Here is a 23,737-nt window from a genome sequence, read left to right on the forward strand (position 1 = left end):
TCTGCCAATCACCCATTCCCACCACCCTTCTGAGTAATACCCCTCCCCACCTTCTCACTATATAGAAAGGTCCGGTGACTTCTGTTTCAGTGTATCTGAAGAAGTGTGCATGCACACGAAAGCTCATACCTAGAACTAACTCAGTTGGTCTTTAAGGTGCTACTGGAAGGAATTTTTTTATTTTGCTGCATTCTGGATTAGTTGTAGTTTTCGGGTCACCTTCAAAGGTAGCCCCACGTAGAGTGCATTGCAATAGTCCGAGTGGGAGATAACCAGAGCATGCACCACTCTGGCGAGACAGTCTGCGGGCAGGTAGGGTCTCAGTGTTAATGGAGAAATCTGAGGGCTCCCTTGGACAAAAACAAAGACACCAACCAGGATAACTTGGAGCAAAACAGCAGCCTGTAGGCTTGGCCTTTATTGGATACTGTCGCGACAGGACTTCCACCCGCAACAAGATGAAGCAAAATGGAAGTCCAGAACAAAAGAAGACCCCAACTTTTATTAGTTACTAATCCCCCAAACTACACCCCTAAGACTACATCAGAACTACATCACAGCTAGTTGTGGAGGTAACCTGAGTACCTTGTCACCTGGCTGGTTCCTCCTTTCCCCCCTCCCCATGAGTACTTTCCAGGTGACAAAGGGGAGTTTGCCGTTTCCTGCCCCCAAAGGGAAGAGCTGATCATTGTCCTTTGTTCCAGTCCGTCTTGAATCCACTCCTATATGCAAGTTCTTTGTGACCTTGATGGTCTTCTGTTTAGGACCATCAGGGTTAGCATAGCAACTGGGCAGGGCCTCCTGTGTATGTGCTGGTATGCTCAAGGGATTATGGCTGCCCTGTATCAAACCTTCCCCATTTCGTAGTCCTTCCTTCATGGAGTAAAATAAAAGTGGAACGGTGCAGATCCGATGTATGGTTGATTTTCTATGTATTTATAACAGAAGCGTAGCGTATGTAGTGTGTGAGTGTGTTTGTGTGTTTGTACAAACTGAATGATGGGCGACATCAGCCTGCGTACCAGATGGAGCTGGTAGACAGCAGCCCTGGACACAGAATCTCAGCTAAAGCATTCATGACATATTGTGATCCAACCACTGCTTTAAACCCTCCTAGGAAGGAGAGTCCGCAACCTCACAGGCGCCCATGGCCCGGCCAGCAGCAGCTGATAATGGCATGCTCTCGCCTTAGGCAATGCTGCCCGCAGCATAAGCAGAGCGGGGAAGCCTGCAGCCAGCTCGCCTCTATCCCCTGCCATCAATCAGCGTGCGGGGGATTGATTAGTCAGCCTGGGAGCGCGTTGAGGCGCCCCCCCCCCCCTCGCTCCCAGGCTCGAAGGTTGCAACAAAGCAAAGACCTTGGCGTCGCTTGCAGGTAGCGGGGGAGGCGCCTGATCAGCGGCAGCAGTTGCAGTAGGGGAGGCGCGGAGCCCGCAGGAGCATCTCTCTGCAGGAGCTGCTGTGGTGTGAGTATCCCTCGGTCCCTGCGCTAGCCCGGCCGTGGGAGGGAATAAAACAGCAATATTCCCTGCTGCAGATCAAGGGAAATCCACGCTCGGTTGTCCCTTGGGAAAAAAAAAAAAAAAACGCAGGCAGGCAGGGAATAATAACAATATTCCCAGCAGCCAAAAAAGAAAGGAAAAGGGGGAAATCCACTCTCGCCTGACCCTTGAAAAAAAAAACTAGGCAGGCAGGGCATAATAACAATATTTCCAGCAGCCAAAAAAAATAAAAAGAGGGAAATCCACTCTCGGTTGACCCTTGGAAAAAAACGCAGGCAGGGCGGGAATAAGAACAATATTCCCTGCAGCCAAAAGAAAGGGGGAAATCTACGCTTGGTTGTCGCTAGAAAAAGCGCAGCCAGAGAAGAAATAATATTCCATGTCGGGGGGGGGGGCAGGCGGGATCCACTCTGCGGTGTCCCTTGGAAAAGCCTAGCCAGGGCTGCCTGGAAGCCGAGTGGCTTGTAGGTGGAGGGTTTACTCGCATCTGCCTGAATGAGGCCGCTGGGAGCGCTGAGAGTAGAGGAGAGGATGCAGGAAATTTATCAAGAAAGGATCGCCTCTTTTAAAGGCACAACTTTTTCTTTTCTTTTTTAAAAGCATTTATAATTGCCTCCACCCCCCCATCTCGTTGCAGTGTAATTCTATGTTAATCTAGTTAGATATAATCTTGTTGCCCCCTCCCCAAGTTAAGTGCCCCAATTTGGAAAGTTCTGCTGAAATTATTATTGAATGATTGATGAATCTTCATCCTTAACCCAGGGTGGGTTACAGCAGTAAAGCATTATATTAAAAGCAATTTACAACCATAAAAATAAAAAGGTAGGGTCCTGGAAAACGACACTTTGCTCATGGTGCAGCAGTAAAGCTGCTAGAATATTTGCAAAGCTAAGCAGGGTCCAGTATGGTTTTAAATTGGATGGGGGACTGTATGTTGAAATTCCTGCATTGCAGGGGGTTGGACTAGATGACCATTGGGTGCCTTCCAACTTTGCGATTCTATATTCTTAACTGCAAAGTAAGAGGGAAAGTATTTACCATATTGGCTCTAGGAAGTTGTACTAGAATCAACAGACTTTATAGAGCTGGAAGGGGGCAGATAGACCTTCTGATCCTTGCCAGTCTGGGAATCTTGCAACTAAAAGCTTCCCCTAAAACATGACCATCCAGGCATCACTTAAAGATCTCCAGCAAAGCACCCTGATGAACTCTGTTCCACTTCTGAACCTAAAGAAGCTTCTCCAAATGTTCAGATGAAATCTTGCTTTCTTGCAGTGGTATTAACTCTTGAGAAAATGAAGGTCATGGCTTTCAGATTTTTTTTTAAAAAAAACATATTCTGAAAGATTATTACTGTCTGTAAAGTCTGAGGAGACTCTGTATACTGTTATAGGTAATTTCTGCACTGGATAGCCTAGAATGTATAAATAGTTTAGGGTTGTTTTGTTTGTTTGTTTCTTTTGCAGTTTTATTTGTCGTTTGAATATTCCTCAATGAATGTAAAGAAATATGTTCCTTATGAGGAGTTAAGTAGAGTTTATCCAAATATTCCATTTTATCGGACTTCTGGCTTGGATTTCAGGCACCATTTCAACCTTTGATTTGTGAGGTTCAATAAAGAAGCAGCCTATTTTAAGAAGGTTGCCAGCTGACCAGAAAATACCTAGCCTGGCTTACCCTCCTGTCTTTCAAAGCAGTTTGATGTGCATAAATTGTCAGGTGTCTTCCCCCCACTTCAAAGATAAACATTAGCACACTGATGCCTGCACATTAAGGCAGTATTAAAACTGTTACAGTGGTGGATCGAAAGGTTGGCAGCCCTATTTAAAAGGCAGATATTGCAGCTGAAATGATTAGATAGCTGTGTTGATTTACTCTTGCCTCCCTAAACACACGTTCACTTGAGTTGGTATGTATTTTGCTTTGAACGTAAGGAGAACAGAGCTGGGAATCGAGTAAATCTTTTGTGACCTGAATCCTGTGGGGAGGCCGTGCAAACCCATTGCGTAACAGATGGCGTATTTAGAAATAACCCTTTACATTAATCAAACACTTGTGCTTTGTTTTGAAATAATCCTCACTTTAAAGTGAGTATTAACTTCGTATCTTGTACATCAAGAACAGCATCTTTGGGCTCCATCCATTTACCTGGGATTAAGACCTGCCAACATAGCTGAAAGCTTCTGGAAACTGGTTTGCTATTTGTGTAATATTTTTCCTCAGAACAAAATCCACAGGATTGGGGGCATATATATATGTTTAGGGAAGTTTTTAATGTGCAACATTTTAATGTATATTTAATCTTTGTTGGAAGCCGCCCAGAATGGCTGGGGAAACCCAGCCAGATGGGTGGCGTACGAATAATATATTATTATTATTATTATTATTATTATTATTATTAATGCCTGCAGTAAGTGCTGGGCTTTGCTCAGGAAGTCAAATGAGTGGGGGGAACATCCCACAACTGCAGTTTTGAAAGTTTCAGTCTGCCATCTTGATTTAACATGGCAAAATTTCAAAAGTAGGGGGTCCATGGCTTGGTTTTTGAAAAATGAGGTCCACAGTACTTCACTAGTGAGGTTTGTGGGAGGGGGTTATTGGTTTTTGTTCTTATTATGATAGGTATTTTGTAGTTCATTTGGTAGTGTTATGCTGTAAACCGCCCCGTGATCTTTGGATGAAGGATGGTATATTATTATTATTATTATTATTATTATTATTATTATTATTATTATTATGCACTAGAGGTCTCTCCCATGACCCTGCCCACCTGTTAAACATGGCCCATGGTTTGTGAGGCAGAGGAGATAAGCATCCAGGCCACAGGCCAGTTCAAATATCCCCCCCCCCCCGGCCTTATACTGAATCACATTACAGATTTATATACAGTCATACAGACGCTTCAGGTTGTGCGTTCTTGGGTTGCGCACTGCGCTGAACCCGGAAGTACCGGAACGGGTTACTTCTGGGTTTCAGTGCTTGCGCAGAAGCGCTAAATCGTGCTTTGTGCAGAAGCGCTGAATCGCAACCCGCACGTGCGCAGACGTGGTGCTGCGGGTTGCGAATGTACCTCCCACACGGATCACATTCACAACCTGAGCGTCCACTGTATTCAGTGATGCTGCCTGGCATCTGCTCTTCAAGACCCCAGGTAAAAGTCTTTCCCATCCAGCTGCCTTGGTTCCTCTAATTAGAAACCTGAGGCCTTCTGTATGCTCTGCCCCTCCTTATAGCTCCAGGTTGATTTGCAAACCAGGCAGGGCTTCACTTTATAAGCTATAAATATAACATTTAAATGCCACTGCATTGGTGGGGCTCCCGAAGTGGATTGTTTTGCTGCCAAATGGTGAGTGTGCACAAAAGTGCCTTTGGATTTGCCCTTTGATCGTCAGGGGTTTGCCAGATCTGCTCCTGGCTTCGCAGTTCATAGACGTTGCTGCGGGGAGTGTGGGGGCAACAGACTCTGAGCTGAATGGAGTGGCCTTTGAATGTATAGCGATCGGGACTGACTCATCCAAGAGAAATGAGATATTAATGATTAAAAGAGCCGCTTAATTGTTCTGGGCAAGGCTGATCAAAGGCAAAAGGAGTGAAAGAGCTTACATCTGCATTCTCTCTTACTGAGTAATCCACATCTGCTGGGTGCAGTGAATGGTCTGGGAACACCCACCCCTCTTCCCTTGTTGGCATCTGTCTTGTCTGAAGAGTCAATAGAGTGCACCTCCGGGGGTGAAGTCAAACCGCTGCATTAGGAACATGGAACTGACCTCCCTGGACGCAAGCCTAGGCAGCGTGTATGGAGTTCCTAGGCTGCCCAGATGACAAGACCCCACTCTTGGCCTCACAGATGTGGTCCAAAGGAAAGCAGAGCAATACGTTTGGCACCAGCTTGGCTGCAGGAGTTGCCAGAAGGAGGCGTACAAAGTGCTATCCAATTGTCTTAGGGACTCCACTCCAGATTTATGTAGGGCAGGGGTGTCCAAACGTTTCTCAAAGAGGGCCAGATTTGATGAAGCGAAGGGCCGTGGGGGCCAACCAAAGGGCCGGCCAAAGTTGTTGGTTGACCTTTTTTTGGATTGAAGTTGTTGAGCTTCTTTTAGGAAGGGGCCGGATTAAACCGACTGGCATGCCAGATTAGGCCCTCAAAATGGACTTTGGACATGCCTGATGTAGGGTTTACTCCTGGGACCGAGCAGCTGACCCCATCACGGGGATTTGAACTGTCGACCTTCCGATCAGCAAGCCCTAGGCTCAGTGGTTTAGACCACAGCACCACCCGCGTCCGATAGGGCTTTTAAGATAGGCCCTCCTCACTTGTGATGGCAGTCCAAACATCCCTAAAACTGGGACACAGTTGTTTTTATTAAGCAAACAGATCCTATCTGAGTTGAGTACAGAAACAGAAACCTAGGTATTTAATGCATGCAAATGAGTGGTGACCACATTGTCATGCACTATAAAGGGATTGCATAATTACTTCAATATCCCTGGCTCTCAGCTCAGTTGAAACTACCATTAATCAACTCTAGATCAGCATTGGACACCTAGAAAATGTGGGCATTGGAAATTCCCACAGGTATCTGGTTGGCTACTGCAAGAACAGGATACCGGACTAAGATGGGCCATTGGACATTTCCTGAATTCCTTCACCATGTAACCACCGTATAGATTTCAGAATTACGGGGCAGGTTTGCCTATATTCTTCTGTGCCTGTGCACATATTCCCCACGTGCTGACATAAACACTGCCAGAGGCAACAGGGTTCTGGTTATTGTTTAGAACGGAGAACTTCAGCAGGAAAGTTTGTGTTGTGCGACAGTGTTAAAAAGATGTGCCCGATAAAATTCCCGCCCCTATACCACAGCTAAAGCAGTTGCTTTAAATGCTGTGTTCATCCTTGAAATTTAAGGACCTTGCTTAGACAGGTTAAACTTGCTACGGCTTCTTCTTGGCTTCTTCTTGCCGTTCACATTTTCTGGAGACACAGACCCTGCAGGAACTTCGAGCGAGGAAAGCAAGTTGCAGCTGAGGCGAGAGCGTTCTGTTTTTGCCTCTGTTCTTTATCTCAGCAAAACCTGTCACGATCACTTTCCACATCCCACAGTGGAGAGCTGGACTACACATTCAGATATGTTGTGTGGGGCAGCATTTGCTGGATCTGACCATTTCGTGGGGAAATAGCTTAAGGAAAAGGCTAGTTTTTCCCAGCTGGGAGTGATGACTTAACATCCGCCCCCCGCTATACTTTTTCTCTCTCTTTTCTTAAAGGGAAGGGTTGTTGCTCGGTCGTAGAACATCTGCTTTGAGTGCAGAAGGTCCCAGGTTCGATTTCTGCCTGAAATCCTAGAGAACTACTGCTGGTCAACATAGTAGGTAATACTATGCCACCCCAGTCTCCACCAAGTACTGTGCTAGACTCATGCACTCACCCAGGGTCTGTCTTTCCTTTTGGGAACTGGACACAGTGGAGACCGGGGCATCTTTATGATATATTGTGTGTGTGTGTTTGTGTAGCTTAGGTTGTTTTTGTGTATCTCAAGCTGTGTGTTTTATATATATATATTTATAAACTTGGGAAGTGATGCTTATATATATGTGTGTGTATGCACACACACACAGAGAGAGAGAGAGAGAGAGAGGGAGGAATCTTGGTTCTCAAATGCTTTGGTACTTGAACATTTCAGCTCCCAAACACCAAAAATCAGGAAGTAAGTGTTCTGGTTTTTGAACGTTTTTTGGAAGCCGAGCGTCTGATGCGGCTGTCGTCCATTGTTTCCGGGGCGTCTGCACCAATTGGAAAGCTGTGCCTTGGGTTTTGAACGTTTCGGAAGTCGAACGGACTTCTGGAACGGACTACGTTCGAGAACCAAGGTACCACAGTGTGTGTGTGTGTGTGTGTGTGTGTGTGTAGATGGGGAAGAGTATAAATACTATTGTTGTTGTTGTTGTTGTTGTTGTTGGTAATAGTAGTAGTAGTAGTAGTAGTGGCACCAGGTTTTCCAAAGGTAGCATCATCCTTGTTTTGCAGCTTGCCTTTCCCCAGAAATGGTAAAACCCCTCTTTTTCTACCCATGCTAATCTAAGCCTTGGTCTTTTGTAACACAGAAAGAGGAGCCCCACTTATCTGCATTTTTACACATTGTTCTTTGATGCTCCGATCCACACCCAGGTTATTATTACCTCTGAGGAAATAGCTTTTACACCTGCCTGCCTAGGATTAAAGGGAGTGTCTGAGATACAATTTAGGATACCTAAGTTCATTAACACCTCACACATTGCTGATTACAGAGGATTCTTTAATACACATGGGATCTTGCATCCCAACCTTAGTTAAATTCTAACACTACTTGAATCCAGAGTGTCTTGCACTTGCAGATTCATAACAATACTTAATAAGATAGGTCAGCGGTCTGATGCTATAAGGTAGGCAGCTTTCTGCTAAAAATCACTCCCCATAGCTGTTTCCCTTGAAGGAAAAGATTTGGATAGCCTGCATTTCCCCACACAGGGAGAAACGCAGCTTACGAAAGGTGGGAGGGAAGGGTAAGCAGCCCACCTCTGCTCTTCTTCTGGTTAATCTTCCAAGTCTGCGTTGTTTTTGTTTTTTTAAATGGGCACCAGGGTAGGAGGGGAGAGACTCTCCCTTCGAGTGTGGCTCTTAAGAGGGCTATACCACAATATATTTCAGAACTCTCAGCTCACAGGAGAGAAGGTAGAAGGAAGTGTGCTCAGTAAGCAAGCTGATTTGAGATAGTGATTGATCAGATATGGACAAAATGCTTTTGTCAGCCAGCGTAAACATTTCCAAGGTGGCGATACTGACCTGGTATCTCTTCAGTGGGTGTCGTGGCACAAGGTTGATCTCAGTATTTCAGAAATACTGTTTTGGCAGAATACCCGATGAGCAGGTAGGGACGGGAAAAGTGTGGACTGTACTGTTGCTCCTATCAGGTCCAGCCCGTATGGCCAATGGGTCCGTGATGGTGGGAGTTGTGTGAAGTATTTGAAAACAGAGGGAAGCAAGTAGCTTCATGAGGCTTTATAGTCCTCTTCGGATATGCACTGAGTGCCATGGCATAGATCTTTACCCCCCACTACAATTGTGCCAGAGACTGACAGGTCTCTGATGTGTGTGCACCGAGGGGAAAGGTTGGCTGGAGTCTGACTTGGGAGAGGGGGCAGTGGTGGGGACCTCCATCAGCCAAGAGGCAAAAATCAGAAGCAGGGGAAGATCCACTTCTCAACAACACGCAACCAGGAGAGGATCTCTCTGCCCTGCAACAGCAGAGCTCCCTGGAATTGAACCCTGCTTATTACCAGCAAGCTGCTTTTTGTGGAACAGGGCTTTATGAGACTTCCCAGGCGAGCAACTGCCCAGTTCCATATTACGGTGCGGAGATGGTGAGGCAGCCTCCACCATCAGCTGGGAACTTCTTCATGGAATCAAGCACTTATGCTCCCTGGTCTGCAACGGGGAATTATTCAGCTACAAATCCTGGACAAATGCAGAATGTTGATGGAAGTGCTTCAGACACTCAGTTTTTCTCTTTGAGTCAGGTTTGGGACCAAAAGAGCCAGACTGCCAAGGAGAATTGGTTTCAGGGCAAAGATTTAGGATGAGAACCTGTAGCATTAAAGTCTATGCAACAAAACAAGCTGCTCGGGAGTCTTACTCCGTCCTATGGTGTAAGATGTTTGCAAATGTTGCTTGAAAAATACCAAAAATAGACATCAAAGAATTCCTTTTCCAGATTAGCATCCCAACTCCTTCCTTGCTATCCTGTACATATTTTACAAGCTCCCTCTTTTAATGCCTTTTAATGTATTACTTCAATGTTTTGAATAAAGTTTGTTATTTTTAAAAAGAAGCAGCAGCAGCAGCAGGGGCAGATGCAGAGCTGGAGGGTGGGTTGGAAGACGGGGACTAATAATAATAATAATTTATTATTTGTACCCTGCCCATCTGCCTGGGTTTCCCCAGCCACTCTAAGAGGCAGGTCAGGCAAGTGAAGGGTCAGGTGCTTACCAAACCTCTCCTGCAAAACTGTCTCCAGAACCAAGAAGGGATTGAAAAGAGAGGGGCAGAGGCAGTTTCCACACAGGCATAGTCTCTGGCTACCGGGGGAAGGTGCCTCAACTGGTGGAGGGGGAGTGGTCCCTTGTTGCTGCAACTGCTCCATAAAGCGCAGAGCTGGGAATAGCTGCCTAGCCGCTAGATTGCTGCGTGCAGCTACCCAGAGCTGTAGAAGCAAACCATGAGTGTTATTTTTTGACAATAAATACTTAACTACGGTATCTGCTGTATGCATTCCTTCGGCTGGGAAGCACCTTGACAGATGGGCATTACGATGAGCAAAATAAGCAGTACCTTGCTGAAATTCAGCAATAAGAGTTGCCAACTTCTGCCAGCATCTCCTGCAACAGGCACAAGTTCTCTTATGACGTATCTGTGAACTGTTTGTACAATACACTGGTAACTGGTGTGGGAGAGGAGAAAGGGGACTTTTTGGCACCGGCTGTAATGACTGAGGTACCTTTCCGAGGGAAATCCATTTCTCTTCCCTCTCAAAGTGTTCGTATACTAATTTTTAGGTAATTCAACTGACATTTAAGGATCTGTTGGCTGACTGGTTCCTGGGAGTTGTCTCAGTTGGTAGAGCATGAGATTCTTAATCTCAGTTTCATGGGTTCGAGCCCCATATTGGGTAAAAGATCCCTGCGTTACAGGGGGTTGGACTAAATTATTCTTGTGGTCCCTTCCAACTCTACAATTCTATGATCTCAATACTCTGGTCTCATCTACACTTCTGCTTACCCTGGGCCTAGAAATCTGAGTGGTTTTCCGCATGTCCTATGCTTTCTAAGCACGGGTTCAAGCAGTTTTGCCCCACCGCTTCCCCTCTGGAAAATCCAATTGCTGTTTGTTCCAATTCAGAGCTAAAGATTGGGTTTTCTTGGGGGAAAGTGGCGGGCCAAACAGAGGCATGGATAAGCCCTCTCTTGGATCCATTTCATTGCTTTTATTAGTATGACTGTGTTAGATTTTGTACTTAAATTTTTCACAAGGCTTGGGATGAGCCTGCACCTTTAGCTGGCTTGAGCTCACTCACCCCAATTTGTTGAACAAAACCTACAAATCAGTAAATAGGGTTTGTTCTTAGGTTGCCTCAGAATCAGCTCTGGGCAATGAGGCAAAAGCGCCGCCTTAATTCTCCTTTCAAGCCACAAACGTCTAAAAGAACTGCACGCGGTCAGGCCAGGCTAGTAGCGGTTTCCACTGCCAAGTAATTTCTGTGGGCTTATTGTAATTTGTGTGGCATTTTTCTTTGCCACACCAGGATCACACGACCGGGACCACTTCTTCCAAACAGCTTGCAAGGAATCGTATCCCTGGCACAATACTTTGTCATGAGCCAGCCCTAGATTTCGACATGATCTGTCTTGTGTAACGGCTTCTGAAGTGATGTGCTCAGGCTGACGCCAAGGTTTCTCATGCTGGCAGCGCGCCTGGTCCTGCCCACACTACTGAGGAGGGTGAGTCAAAAGCATCTTGCCCGTAGGAGCCTTTTCACATCGTATCTGCCCTTCTGCTAGCCTAGATGGCTCTTGGCTTTCGCCCGGGTGTCAAGTCTGTGCATACCTGCCGGCTTACTAACTGTTGCGGGCACTGGTAAGTGCGTCCATTTCTTAACCCTTGCATATTTTCAGAGTCCAAACAGATATAATATCTGCATTCAGATCTGCATTGCTTCATGCTTTATGCAATCTCTGGAAGGAGGAGTAGATGGTTCTGTTGTGTTTCAAACCTCTCACATCCACCCGTTGTGTGTGTGTGTTTTGTTCCAGGCTTAGTAGGGCATTGGTTTCAGTCATGCTGTAATGAATGTGGTGGCCACGCAGGATGAAAAATTGTGTATCTGTGGTATGAGGAGCCCAAATGGCACCGACATGATAAAAAAACACAATATGATGGTATATATTGCAGGGGCCAGTGGTGCTGGGAGTTGTAGTTCAGCAGCGTCCCTGAGGGCACTTGGATTATAGGTTTATGGTTTGTGTGGTTGTTTGAGCTGCTCGTGGTCTTTTGTTTACTTCGCTCATGCCTTATTCGCGAGAAGTTTTTACAAAGAAACAAACTCTGTTGGGAGAGCGTGAGACTTTTAACCTGAGGGTTGTGGGTTCGAGCCCCACGCCGGGCAAAAAGATCCCTACATTGCAGGGGGGTTAAGAGTAGATGAGCCTTCCAAATCTACAATTCTGTGATTTCTTATCCATCTTTCACCCTGAGATGGGTTACAACATTGTAAAAATACAATTGTGAAGCAGCTAAAATGGATTAAAATCAAGGGAATAGGGCGATCACAAAAGCTGCTTTATGTTGATGTAGATCGGAATGTCCCTAACCCTATATTCATGTTTGAAGTTCTATGACTACCTGCATGCTATGCCCCAGAAGCTTGAGGGGCGGGGGTTGGATAAGAGAAATGGCATTGGAGGTGGGAAGGCTTAATCCCCATACCCCAAGGCAACATCTTCAAGCGGACTCTGAATCAGGGCATTTCCATTGTTGCATTTGCTTTTTAAAAGTTTTAAAGTGGGAGATGCAATTACAGGACTTCTGCTATCTTGTCTAGTTTGGCCCTTAAAAGTGGGACAGGTTTAAAAGCAGACGCCACTTGAAGCAAATGTGAATGCAATTGCACTAAAATTTGGGAACATGATGGGAAAGACAGATTTTTAAATAATAATAATGCTATCTTATTTACAGTGTGTGCCACCCAATCACAGATTTACTGTGTGGCTGCCATATTATACAGGGTCAGATGGTTTATTCAACTGACTGCTCTGACTAAATTCTGCATCAGCTGACATAGTTGTTGTTGGACTACAACTCCCATCATCCTTAACCAGTGTTAGAAACAGATAGGAAAGCTAGGAGCTAAATGGCAACTTAAACCTAGGTTATGGGCGCAACAACGGAATGTCTAGGCCCCCTTTTTTATAAGAAGAATACAAAGCTGAAAATGAACGAACCGCAGCTAAAATGTTATGCTCATTTTTCACATGGTCTGGTCTTTTTCCTGCCCGCCCCCCTAATATTCTTAACAGGGTCTTTTCTCCAGTCTTCAGAGAGCAGCTAGAAGCGGAGAGGCAGAAAAAGACCCTCCTTTCCTTCCACACTGCAGTTTCAATCTGAAATCTTAGGCGCAGTACCTCGCCCAGAGCTCAGAAACTGCCCGTGCTAATGAAATTCCCTGCCACAAAATGTGCCCAGAACAGTGGGAGTTTCGAACACTGTCCCTAACCATTGGTCATGCTGGTTGGGATTTGCAGGAGTTGTACTCCACAACAGCAGGAGGGCACTGCCATCTACTCCTTGGCTAGGGGTTTTTCTTCATAGCCACCTGGCTGAGGTCTGTCTCAGCTCTGCTTCTCAACATCCTTTTAACAGGTTTCCAGGAACTGGCTCCAGGCACAAGCTCTTAAATCCTACATTGCAAAATGTTTTCCAAGCGCCAATCCGAGCTACAGATTTTACAGCGGTTAAGCCACTTAAATCCTCCTCCTTTGTCCACAGCATTGGCTGGTGGTGTTTAATAATAGCTGTTAAGTTAGAATCAATGCTACTGTCAGAACAGTAGTAAATACGCAGATATATGACATCTGGGTATTGGTCTCCTACCCTCTCACCCCATCGCCACCGCTGATACTCACTGATGTGGGATGAATAGATAACTGTGATTTATTTATTTTTTTAGGGAAGAAAACAAAAAAACAACCGGTTAACTTGAAATGCTGTCGGGAATATCTGTTCTGGTTGCTAGGATTAAAGTCTTCAGAGAAAACTCTGGGATTGAACAGTGATTTGTATAATCCAAGACAATGCTCTTTAAATATGTTGAATCCCACAGAAACCCCATTATCTGCTCTCAGTCCCCCCCATCCTGGTGGGGCAGAGGTGCAGGTACAGAGGGAAATGGTGGGTCGTGGGACAAACCTCTTCTCTACCACCATCATCCCCCCCCCCCCCACTGGTGGCTTGCCAGCAAAGTACCACTTTTTCTTCTATCTCCATCTCTGGTTCAGTTAGTAAGGGGCCAACTGGAAAGTCTTAAATGGCCTGTTTTGATTCAGAGGTTGTCAGTTGCTGACCCATGTTTCATGTCTTGACCTGCCTTGATGTCCACCAATGTCCCAATCACTGTGTTATTGTATGAGTTTTAATTTGCTTTAGTCTATTCCATTGCGGTTCTAACCTTCTGAATGTTTTAAATAATGGTGATAATTTTTTTGGTGGTAATTTTATTGTTTTATCTTCTTTCTAAACCTAAACTGCTTCAAGGGTCTCCCCCCCCCCTTTACAATCGAGTGGTGTGTACATTTTATGAAACAAAATAAATATTGTTCGATCGCACTGGGAACCAATGCGGTCAACTTGGTATTTTATTTTTTTAATTTTTGGCTTTCCTTACAGTTCTTTCCTTGGGGGACTTTGGGTCCATGCCACACAAATTAAAACACTAGAATTGGCACATCCCATCGCTCTTGTTCTGTTCCAGAGTGCTGCAGTCCTATATGATGGGAATGGATTTGCTTATATCGTATATCAAATGTCCCCTTAAAAATATATGGCAGTGGTCTCTCCTTTCCATCTGCCATTCCAACTTATGAGTGAGCCCTACCACCTTGCCCCTTTTCATTTTTTAACCAAAATCGTAGTATCTCCAGCCATATGCCCGCATAACTAACAGATTCGGAGTTCACAGTGGCTAAGTCCAAGTAGAATCCCTGATTCAAAACATGCCTTTTGCCATATGCTGCGATGGCTTGTTTGGAATATTGTACAAATAAGATCTCGGCAGCCTCCAAGGTCGGATGTGGGGGAGATTCTGACTCAGTTCTGTCTCTTTGAAACTGTGTTCTAGGTTAGAGGGAACGTAGATTGGCACGTTCCTGGTTGTATGCAATGTGTGAGCAATGAATCAGTATTTATTGCACAAATGTTTTCCCAACATGGCACTAATGATATCACTGTGACTGAGGAAAGATCAGTGTGCAGCTAGCCTTTTTATTATGCACATGGTTCGCCCTTCCATAATGCAATGCGCTTGTGTGAACTAAGCAAATAAAACATTTTTGTTTAGGCAAGCCTATCCCAGATATATAGATGTTGACATATTTTAATCTCTTTTTAGATTACCTCTGGTTTTACTTGTTTTTGAAATGTTTCCACTACAGTATTTACTTTTAAAAACTGTTTTAAGTGATCATTTTAAAAAAGTCTTGTAAACTGCTTTAAAGGTTTTGTTACAATCAAGTGGTATATAATTTTTTGTAAAACAAATAAAAGCCTGTAGATCTTGTGTAGGTTTTTTTTAATAACAAAATGTGCCTTTCATTGTGCCATGAACAAAGTGACCTAGAAATATTTTAAATAAGAAAAAAAAAAAGTTGCCCAGGAACTGGATAGCTCAGTTGGTTAGAGTGTGGTGCTTATAATGCCAGGGTTGCAGGTTCGATTCCCATATGGGGCAGCTGCATGTTGGACTAGATGATCCTCAAGGTCCCTTCCAAGTCTATGATTCTATAACTGAGAATCTTCCATTTTCCCAGCTGCTCCCTCTGAGCCCCTTGAGAATCCCTCTTCTTTGGAGAAACCCTGCAAAAACCCTGGAAAATGGAATGTATTTATCTGCTCCCTTTTAGAGCGCATCCCTCACAAGGAGTTATATAGCTAAAGGAGATCCACTTAAATGGTATGGAATCTAAAAATCCAGAACGCAGGGGTGAATCTATGCCCTTATATTTGGTTTTTTTAAAAAGGGGGGCACTTAAGTTGGTGTCCAGGCAGTCCAAATTAAGGGCCTATATAGCATGACAGGTTGCAAAAGCTAGCTTATCACAGATAGCGGCAAGCATGAGCTATGTAAGGCACGCCGTGAATTAGTGGATATCTTCTTCTGCCTCCCGAGATTCCAGCGGACATTGCCCACACCCTTTGAAGTATCCTTGGAGCCCGTAAGGATTAGAATTTTACTCTTTGAAAGTGGCAACCACTGCCTACTGAAAAGCAAGATTGCTTGCTGACTCCCCTGTTTCAGTAGAAAAAGCAGTTTGCAATTTACACTTGGGGGTTCTCGGCTAATCGATGGACAAACCAGACCGTCCCCCCACAACCTTCTTCTACCGACGTGCCATTCAATTCTGTGTCTCTCAGTGTCTCTCAATTCTGTATCCCCCAGGGATAGTTTCATGGAGAATTCATAATGGTCCAAGTTGGGAACTCTTTGAACATCAAGCCAGTACCTTGTAAACAAAATAATCCCATCGGGTCTCTAGGTGAAATTGGTTCTGTAGGATTGTTTTGTCTTGAAACCTTGTTAGCTAGTGGAGTAATGGATATCTTTTTTTGTTTTTCAGACATGTGTTCGACGCTTGACCTGGGCTATTTCTCCATGGCGATGTGGACCATTGGCCTCGGAGCCATTGGGGCTGCTGTGACAGGGATAATCCTTGCCAATACAGATTTGTTTCTGACTAAAGCAGAAAAGGCTTCCTTGGATTTTCTCGGGTCGGCAGATTTGAAGACTCTGGGAGGAGGTAAGGCTTATGTGTGGTAGGGTCCTCTGTGGGCTGAGAACCCAGTGTTCTGAAAAAGCAGTCGGTTATACTTTGAAAAGCCTGTTGCGGGAAAGAACCTTGATTTCCAGGCATGGGGAAAAGACCCATGAGCGGCATTTCTGCCTTTGTGTATTCGGATCTGCAGCCTTCTAATATGTGGCATAGAGTTTACCACAATTCCCTTTGTTTCCAGCAGGCACTGAACTGCTTATATCAGAGGTTTTCAACCTTTCTGAGTCTATGGCTCCCTTAACCTACTACATTCTTTCTGTGGCACCCCTGTAAGGCTCAGGAACCCAGTTGTGTCACCCCTTGCCTGCAGAGCTGGCAGCCTCTCACCCATTTTTGAACACCCTCCCTTGTGAAGTGTTCCCTCAGCCCCCTCTCCTCTCCCCTCTCCTTGGGAATCCTCTGGGCAGCTGCTGCTGCCGTCCCTGGACAACATTTCCCTATGGAGCTTATAGCCAGGGCTGCTGCAATAAATAGCTGTGCTAGCCGTTGGGAGGCAGACCCAAGAGGGCATCAGAGGAGGGAGGGAAGGAAAGAGGGACCGAGAGCAGTGTTGCCTGCAGCACCCCTGACCATCATTCAAGGCACCCCAGGGTGCCCCGGCACACTGGTTCGAAACCACTGGCTTATATGGTTAAAATGGCACCACATGTTCACAAGTGGGACATAATCAATGGGCTTGTTTGCAGAGGTACATTTTTTTTTTTTTTTGAGGGGGGAGCCCTCTGGGAACTGCAGAAACAACCCAGGGAGGGCCGAATACGATCAGTGCACACAGAATGCTGTCTGTCTTGCAGAAATGAGTGTCAAGACTGGGGGATAGAATATTTGGAATCTTGAACAGAAGCGCTTCACTCTGCAACACTTGGTTACAGATCCCACTTGCTCCCCTGTTTCTGAAAGAAAATGTGTTCACTGAAAGGCCCCAGCCCAACTCAGTGAGGCTGTACTTGCCACGCACAGTTTGTGAGCCCGTGGCATGGTGGCTTCGATTATATCATTCAGCGTAACACTTGAAATTCAAGTGGTCTCCAAAAACCTCATAAATAATATCGAAAAAAGCTGAGAAGATAGTCCATCTTACACGGCTGCCAAAGTGAACAAGAGGCAACAAGGACCATAATGACATGTGCTATTGTTTGTCCCTCAGCAGAGCCAAGAGCATTCAAAGCAGAGGAACTTTGGAGGAAGCATGGTGCTGTCATCATGGCAGTGCGGCGGCCTGGGTGATTTTTGTGCAGAGAGGTAGCATGTTTTCCTTGTGGTTTCTTTCTAAAGAGCAAATGATGGGGTTTAACCTTGCAATTTCAAGACGCTTGTGGGCTGCATGGTTACAGAGATAAGGGTCTAGTATGTTTTCCAGGTTGCCAATTTTTTGGTACTATGTTAAAGAGTTTCACAGAATCATAGAGCTGGAAGGGACCACGAGGGAAATCTAGTCCAACCCCCTGCAATGCAGGAATCTCTTGCCCAAGTGGGACTTGAACTCACAACCCGGAGATTAAGAGTCTCATGCTATACCAACTGAGTTATCATATTTGCTTCTTGTTTTATTTTTTAAAAATTGGGTCAATCTCCTTTCCCAAATCTTCCATTCAGATGAGCTGCGGTAGGAACCTTACAGGTCCAGCGCTGTTTGCGTTTTCTCTTTCATACTCAAGTCCTCTTCCTATGTCTACCTTCCTCCTATTGTTCTGTGTTGGACGCCTGGCAGTGTGGAGAAGCGGTGGAGAGATCCTTCAACGGCTAAACTTACCATTCATTTTGAGCTTAGGTTTCCTTAAGTTACAACATGTGTTTTGACCTTTGCGTCTTGCTTGGCTTTAGATTTACACAAGGAAAGCCTGATTTTCCTCCCAGTTATGTTAATTAGATTATTACAATAATAAGATGATTACAATAATAAAGCATATGCACACACACAGAGAGAGAGAGAGGGAGACAACAATTTAAAACAAGGCATTAATTAAAATATTATTTTAATTAATCCTGCAATCCTAACCCTAGGAAGAAGCCCCATTGAATTCACCAATACATGGTTAGGATTGCACTGTTACTTATTTTAAATATTTTTAGGTTGCATACCCGGACTGTGTCCAGCCAACTAAATCGCAAAACCACAAGAAATTGAAAGAAGGCGACAGTCCTAAAATCTGCAACAAATGATGGAATTAAAATGTGAAAAGCGGTAGCTAAGCACAGTTGAAAGTGTTCTAGCTTGTCTAAAGATGGAAAGCAAAGAATCCAGTGGCCTTCTGCTAGGAGGTCCACAGTTGCATTGCCACCATGCAGCAGGCTCTGCCTATTCCTTAGATAGGCCACAGAGCATTAGCACTTCTAAAATCAATGTGATGCCATCTTAACATACATTCCCACAGGCTTCATTTCAGGGCATGTTTGTTAAGAGCAGTGCAAGGGGTTGTCGCTACGTAGGGATGGCCTGTAGGCTGCAACCACATAACTTATCTCTTCTCTCATTCATAAGGAAGCTGCTCAGCTGTCCTCTCTGAAGCCCCAGCTTGACCAGCTGGGCATTCCCCTGTATGCTGTTGTGAAGGAGAACATTGGGACCGAGGTGGAGCAATTTCAGCCATATTTCAAGGGGGAGATATTTCTGGATGCAAAGGTAGATGCAATCGGTGACTTGTACTTGGGTTGTTCATCTGGCTCATAGGTTATGTTAGAAGTTTTGAGCCACTCTGTCTCAATGTGTTTTCGGGTGCGAGGCTTAAGGCTATTCCTGCTTAAACTGGTTTGTGAAGCAGGCGTTAAGTTTGCACTGGCCAAAAAGCTTGTACGGGTCCTTTATTGGCAAAAGGTTCACAGGTGGCTCAAAGATATGTGTGGGAAAACTCCACAATTGAGCCCCTCCTGTGCTTCTTGGCTGAAGGTGTGATCATTTGCAAATGTGATACAAGACTTTTTGTAATGCAAATTTGCATTCGGAATGCCATTTGCACTGCATTGTGATTTGGGCTTTTTTTTTAAAAGTGATTGGGTGATGGCTCCCCAATGAGACTACAAAGGCATGCCTCTCTTGCTTTCTTCTTTGCAGGGACACACAGTGAGAATACACTCCCTCATAGGTTTTTGACCACCTTCAGAAATGAAAGCTGCCATGTTGGTCCATGATCCCACTTACTAAAATTTCAGAGCACACAGATCCCTCCAGCAGAGCCACTGTGATAAGAGATGTGGCTATGCCTCTTCTCTTGCAACTAGGGGGTCTGGAGGGAAGTCGGTGGCGTGAAGATTATCTTAGCAAAGCTGCTACTTAAGAGGCTAACTGGCTTTTGCTTTTCTATTTATATATCATAAATATACATAGGCAGAAAACAGGTTAGCTCTGAAGCACTGGCCTGTCTTTGCATGATTTCCCCATTAGTATGCATAGATAAATGGAAAGATTAGGACATCTATTTATTCCCCACATAATTGGGCTGTGTGTCTTATTAGGCACCCCATCTTTTAGCAGGTGCCAAAAATAAAAAGAAAGTTGGTAACAAATCAGTTGTGTGTGGTTCACCAGTAAGAACAGATACTGTGATGACATTTCACTATGTTTACTAATGGTAAACCAAGGGGGAAGTAAGCTGTTTTGAAAATGTTCAGGGCAGAATAAAAGCAGATCCTTTTTTTAATGGTGAGGCTGCGCTGCAAACAGCATATGGATCGGGATCCAGATTGAGGGGGGAAGGGGGGAGGCAGGCGAGAAAGAAATGAATGAAAAGGTAGAGAGGGGGAGCAACTCTTTACTCAGGAGGGGGTGCTAAAAACATTACAATTCCACAGCTAGGAAACCCAAATTCTACTCAACCATGAGAACCTGGTTTCAGCAACTTCTCTAAATCATTCAAAGCCCTCGCCCCAGGGCTGGCCCACCCATGAGACAAGGTGAGATGATCGCCTCAGGCAGCAGGATCCACAGAGGGAGCTGATCCTGCCTCCGAGGAATGCACTGCCTGCTGCTTTTGCAGTGGCAGCTCCTTGGAGGATGGATTTGCCGCTTCCTCGACAGCCTCACCCCAATGCTGCCTCTACAATGGCCTCTTGGCCAGTAGGAGGCGCTGCTGGTCTCCTCTCACCCTTGTCCCTGATGTACAGCTTTATTCCCATCTTGTTACTGACGTAGATATCTGCTCACCCATTCTCCCATGGTGGTAGGGAGGCACCATTTTGTGGCTTGCCTCAGGTGCCAAAATGTCTTGGGCCAGTCCTGCTCCCCACAGCCATTAGAGACCTTATGGCTCTTCCAGCTCCTGAAGTTGCAGCAGCCATCACCTAAGTACTTTCAAAGAATTACAGAGTTGGAAGGGGCCCAAGGGTCATCTAGTCCAACCCTCTGCACCACAGGAATCTCAGCTAAAGCATTTCAAGCATATATTTGTAGCTATAAAGGCTAGAAGCTTATTTTGGCGTGAGAGCCAAGATTCTGAGGAAGCTTAGTTTTTGCGCCCAGTACCACGCTCTGTAGGGACACGGGTGGCACTGTGGTGTAAACCACTGAGCCTAGGGCTTGCCGATTGGAAGGTCGGCGGTTCGAATCCCTGCGACAGGGTGAGCTCCCATTGCTCGGTCCCTGCTCCTGCCAACCTAGCAGTTCGAAAGCACATCAAAGTGCAAGTAGATAAATAAGTACCGCTCCAGCAGGAGGGTAAACAGCGTTTCCATGCGCTGCTCTGGTTTCGCCAGAAGCAGCTTAGTCATGCTGGCCACATGACCCGGAAAAACTGTCTGCGGACAAACGTCGGCTCCCTCTGCCAGTAAAGCGAGATGAGCGCCGCAACCCCAGAGTTGTTCATGAATGGACTTAACTGTCAGGGGTCCTTTACCTTTTTACCACGCTCTGTGGCTATGCACACACCATACATATAAAGTACCTTGCCCCCAAAGAATGCTGGGAACTGTAGTTTACCCCTCAGAGGTACAATCCCCAGCACCCTTAAACTACAGCTCCCAGGATTCTTTGTAGGGAGCGATGTGCTTTAAATATATATGGCATGCAAGCAGCCTACTGTCCCTGCACTCCTGCATAATGAGAATGTATACAAAGTCCTAACGGTGGTAGTCTGAACCTTGTTTACCTTTTGTTTTGCTCCGTATCAGGAAGCATTGTGTTTCTCTAGGAAGAACACACACTCTCTCTGTTTTGACTCAGTGTTTCTAATCCCTTTCTACAGAAACGTTTCTATGGGCCTAAGAAAAGAAAGATGACCTTTTTGGGCATGTTTCGCTGTAGCGTCTGGAGGCATTTCTTCAACGCTTGGAAGCATGGCTATACTGGGAACTTGGAAGGAGAAGGCTTTGTCCTGGGAGGAGTTTTCGTTATTGGTCCTGGGAAGCAGGTACCTGTGTGTGTGTGTGTGTGTGTGTGTGTGTGTGTGTGTGTGTAAATGAGCGGGTGCAAAGCTGTTTCCATGCATCCTGTATTTCCATGTTCTGCAGTTTTCAAACTCTAGAAGGGTCTTGGAGACCACTGCTCTCTCTTGTCTGGTCTCCTGCATTGAGGCAGAACTGCATTGAACATTCAGCATCCTTCACAGAGGAGGGCCCCACTATTTTGGTTTCCTGATCTGGGAAGGATGCAAAGAGGTATTCATCTTGCTGAAAGCCCAGGCCTTGATTCTTGTAGCCGACTCCGTTCCCAAAAGGCCAGGGAGCGAAAAAGTTAGTCTTACAAAGGTAACAAAATGCAATACTGAAATCCTAACCGGGGGATTAGGTGTAGTATTGCATTTTTTTTTAAGGAAATCCCAAAGTAAGGGATGTGGTAAATGAGGCATGGGCGTTGCCAGGATTTATTGGGGAAGGGGGGCAGGACACCTCCACCACCCTGGTCCTGTTCCAGAAATGGATCTTCTCAATTAGGGATTTTCTCAATTTTGCACCTGTGTGGGGGAAGTGCCTGTGCTGCCCAAATCCAGCGCTACTTCACATGCACAGAAATAGGGAACTTAGAGGAGTTGCAGAAGTTTAAGAGCCTCAGATATAGTTTTGTACAAAGGAAGTGCGCACCTGATCCACATTTTCCCTTTTATTTTAGGGCATTCTCCTGGAGCATCGTGAGAAGGAATTTGGAGACAAAGTGAGCCTTGATGCTGTCCTTCAAGCTGTTGAGAAGATCCAACCACAACCTTCAGAGCATAACTAGAGATACAGATGGCCCTTTCTTACTTACGAAAAGCTGCAAAGTCTGGGTGCAAACTCTTAACTATCTCTCTAACTTGTTCCTAGAGAGCAAACACAATGTTCCATTATAGCGGCTGTTTAGTACTACTGTTGGCTCCAGATATTCCTTCTGTGTTTCTCTTACTGGATTAATGACGGGCTTGGTCTGAAATCCAAAGATCTAGCCAAGACAGTTTCCAGTTGGAACAAAACTGTTAGGTGTATCTGGATATCTGAATGCAGGAATGATGACGGAAAGCTAATAAAAACTACATTTGAAACAATTACGGGAGTCCCAATTGGTTTTTGTTTTGTAGCTTTTTAAAATCACCTTGCTAACCAGCCCTTATTTCATCATAGCTCCCAGTCCTGTAGAACTTTTCCCTCGCTGGGCCAAGTGTCATACTACCTGTGATCTTTGAGATCTGTCATCGGGCTTTCTCGAATGTTTCTTTTTTTGAAAAAAATGATTTTAATTAAAGATTTCATTGGAGGGTTTAAAAATAATTAATTGCAACCTTGTGGGAGGGAATTGTGTTGGGATAGAAGAGCTGGGAAGGAGGCATTAAAATTCCTAATGTGCTTTTTTTATTAGTTTTTCTGTGTTACAAAACAAAGATAGAGGGAAAGGTACACCTAGTATTTTTCACAGTTCATTTACATTTAGTGAGAGACACTTTTGTCATATAATAAAACAGTCAGTATTCCTGGCTGCTACTACAGCTTTGGAAAAAAACATTTAAAAAAACATGCAAAACCCCGGCACCTTCCGAAAATGGATCTCCTGACTCACATCTCGATTAGCCCTCTGGGCAAAGGGCGTTTTCCACAAGAGTAACTTATTTTTAGTTTTCATTATAATAAAACATAGAGGGGTGAAGCATTTGCAATGCCCAAATGAGCATTCTGGCAAAGGTAGGCTTTGTAATTGCATATCTCTTTGTAAACCTGCTTGAAGCAAGAACTGCTTTTGAAGTCTCAGGGCTCTTCTAGAGAAGTGTCTTCTTGCAGTGTTGTTCTTAAACATGTCACTGGTGCAATAATATCACGATAGCGGTAGATTTACACCACCGTCCACGTATAATTCTGCTTCATTGTTCTGTCACGCTTCCCCCGTGTTGCTGCTTTTATTGCCCTCAGGAGGGCAACTCTTGCGACAAAACCAGGATGCCAACCACACAACCCCCAAATGTTATTTGTGGCACGAACAGTTACTGGATTTCAGCAGGAAGCTAAAAGATACGCACCAATTGGGAACGAAGCAGTACGCCCGTTCTTGGGCACAAACAGCATAGAAATGGGTTGTGTATAACTGCGCTGATTGCACCATAAATAGATAATAAAAAGAACATGCCTTGTTTCTTCGCTCCTCATGACTCCAACTGGTTGCCCCAATTTCCTGTGCAACTCCTTTCGGGCAAAAAGGACTCGTGTGG

General features: G+C 45.1%; 1 protein-coding gene across 6 annotated transcripts; it reads left to right on the forward strand.

The window, feature by feature from the left end:
* Positions 1–1,348: 1,348 nt before the first annotated feature.
* On the forward strand, positions 1,349–22,585 carry PRXL2A (peroxiredoxin like 2A). Of its 6 annotated transcripts, none has more exons than XM_081861297.1 (6): positions 1,349–1,464; positions 15,924–16,103; positions 17,284–17,378; positions 18,619–18,759; positions 21,314–21,478; positions 22,177–22,585. In XM_081861297.1, the coding sequence occupies exons 2-6, from the start codon at positions 15,926–15,928 to the stop codon at positions 22,282–22,284; spliced, it is 687 nt and encodes a 228-aa protein (XP_081717423.1). In that variant the 5' UTR covers positions 1,349–1,464; positions 15,924–15,925; the 3' UTR covers positions 22,285–22,585. The 6 variants fall into 6 exon arrangements, with proteins under 6 accessions (XP_081717423.1, XP_081717420.1, XP_081717422.1 ...); XM_081861294.1 differs by lacking the exon at positions 1,349–1,464 and adding an exon at positions 4,165–4,189; XM_081861296.1 differs by lacking the exon at positions 1,349–1,464 and adding an exon at positions 11,032–11,172.
* The last annotated feature ends 1,152 nt before the right edge of the window (positions 22,586–23,737 follow it).

The sequence above is a fragment of the Podarcis erhardii genome (genome assembly GCF_964252035.2).
Source record: "Podarcis erhardii genome assembly, chromosome: 5".
In the NCBI taxonomy this organism is placed as follows: Eukaryota; Metazoa; Chordata; class Lepidosauria; order Squamata; family Lacertidae; genus Podarcis; species Podarcis erhardii.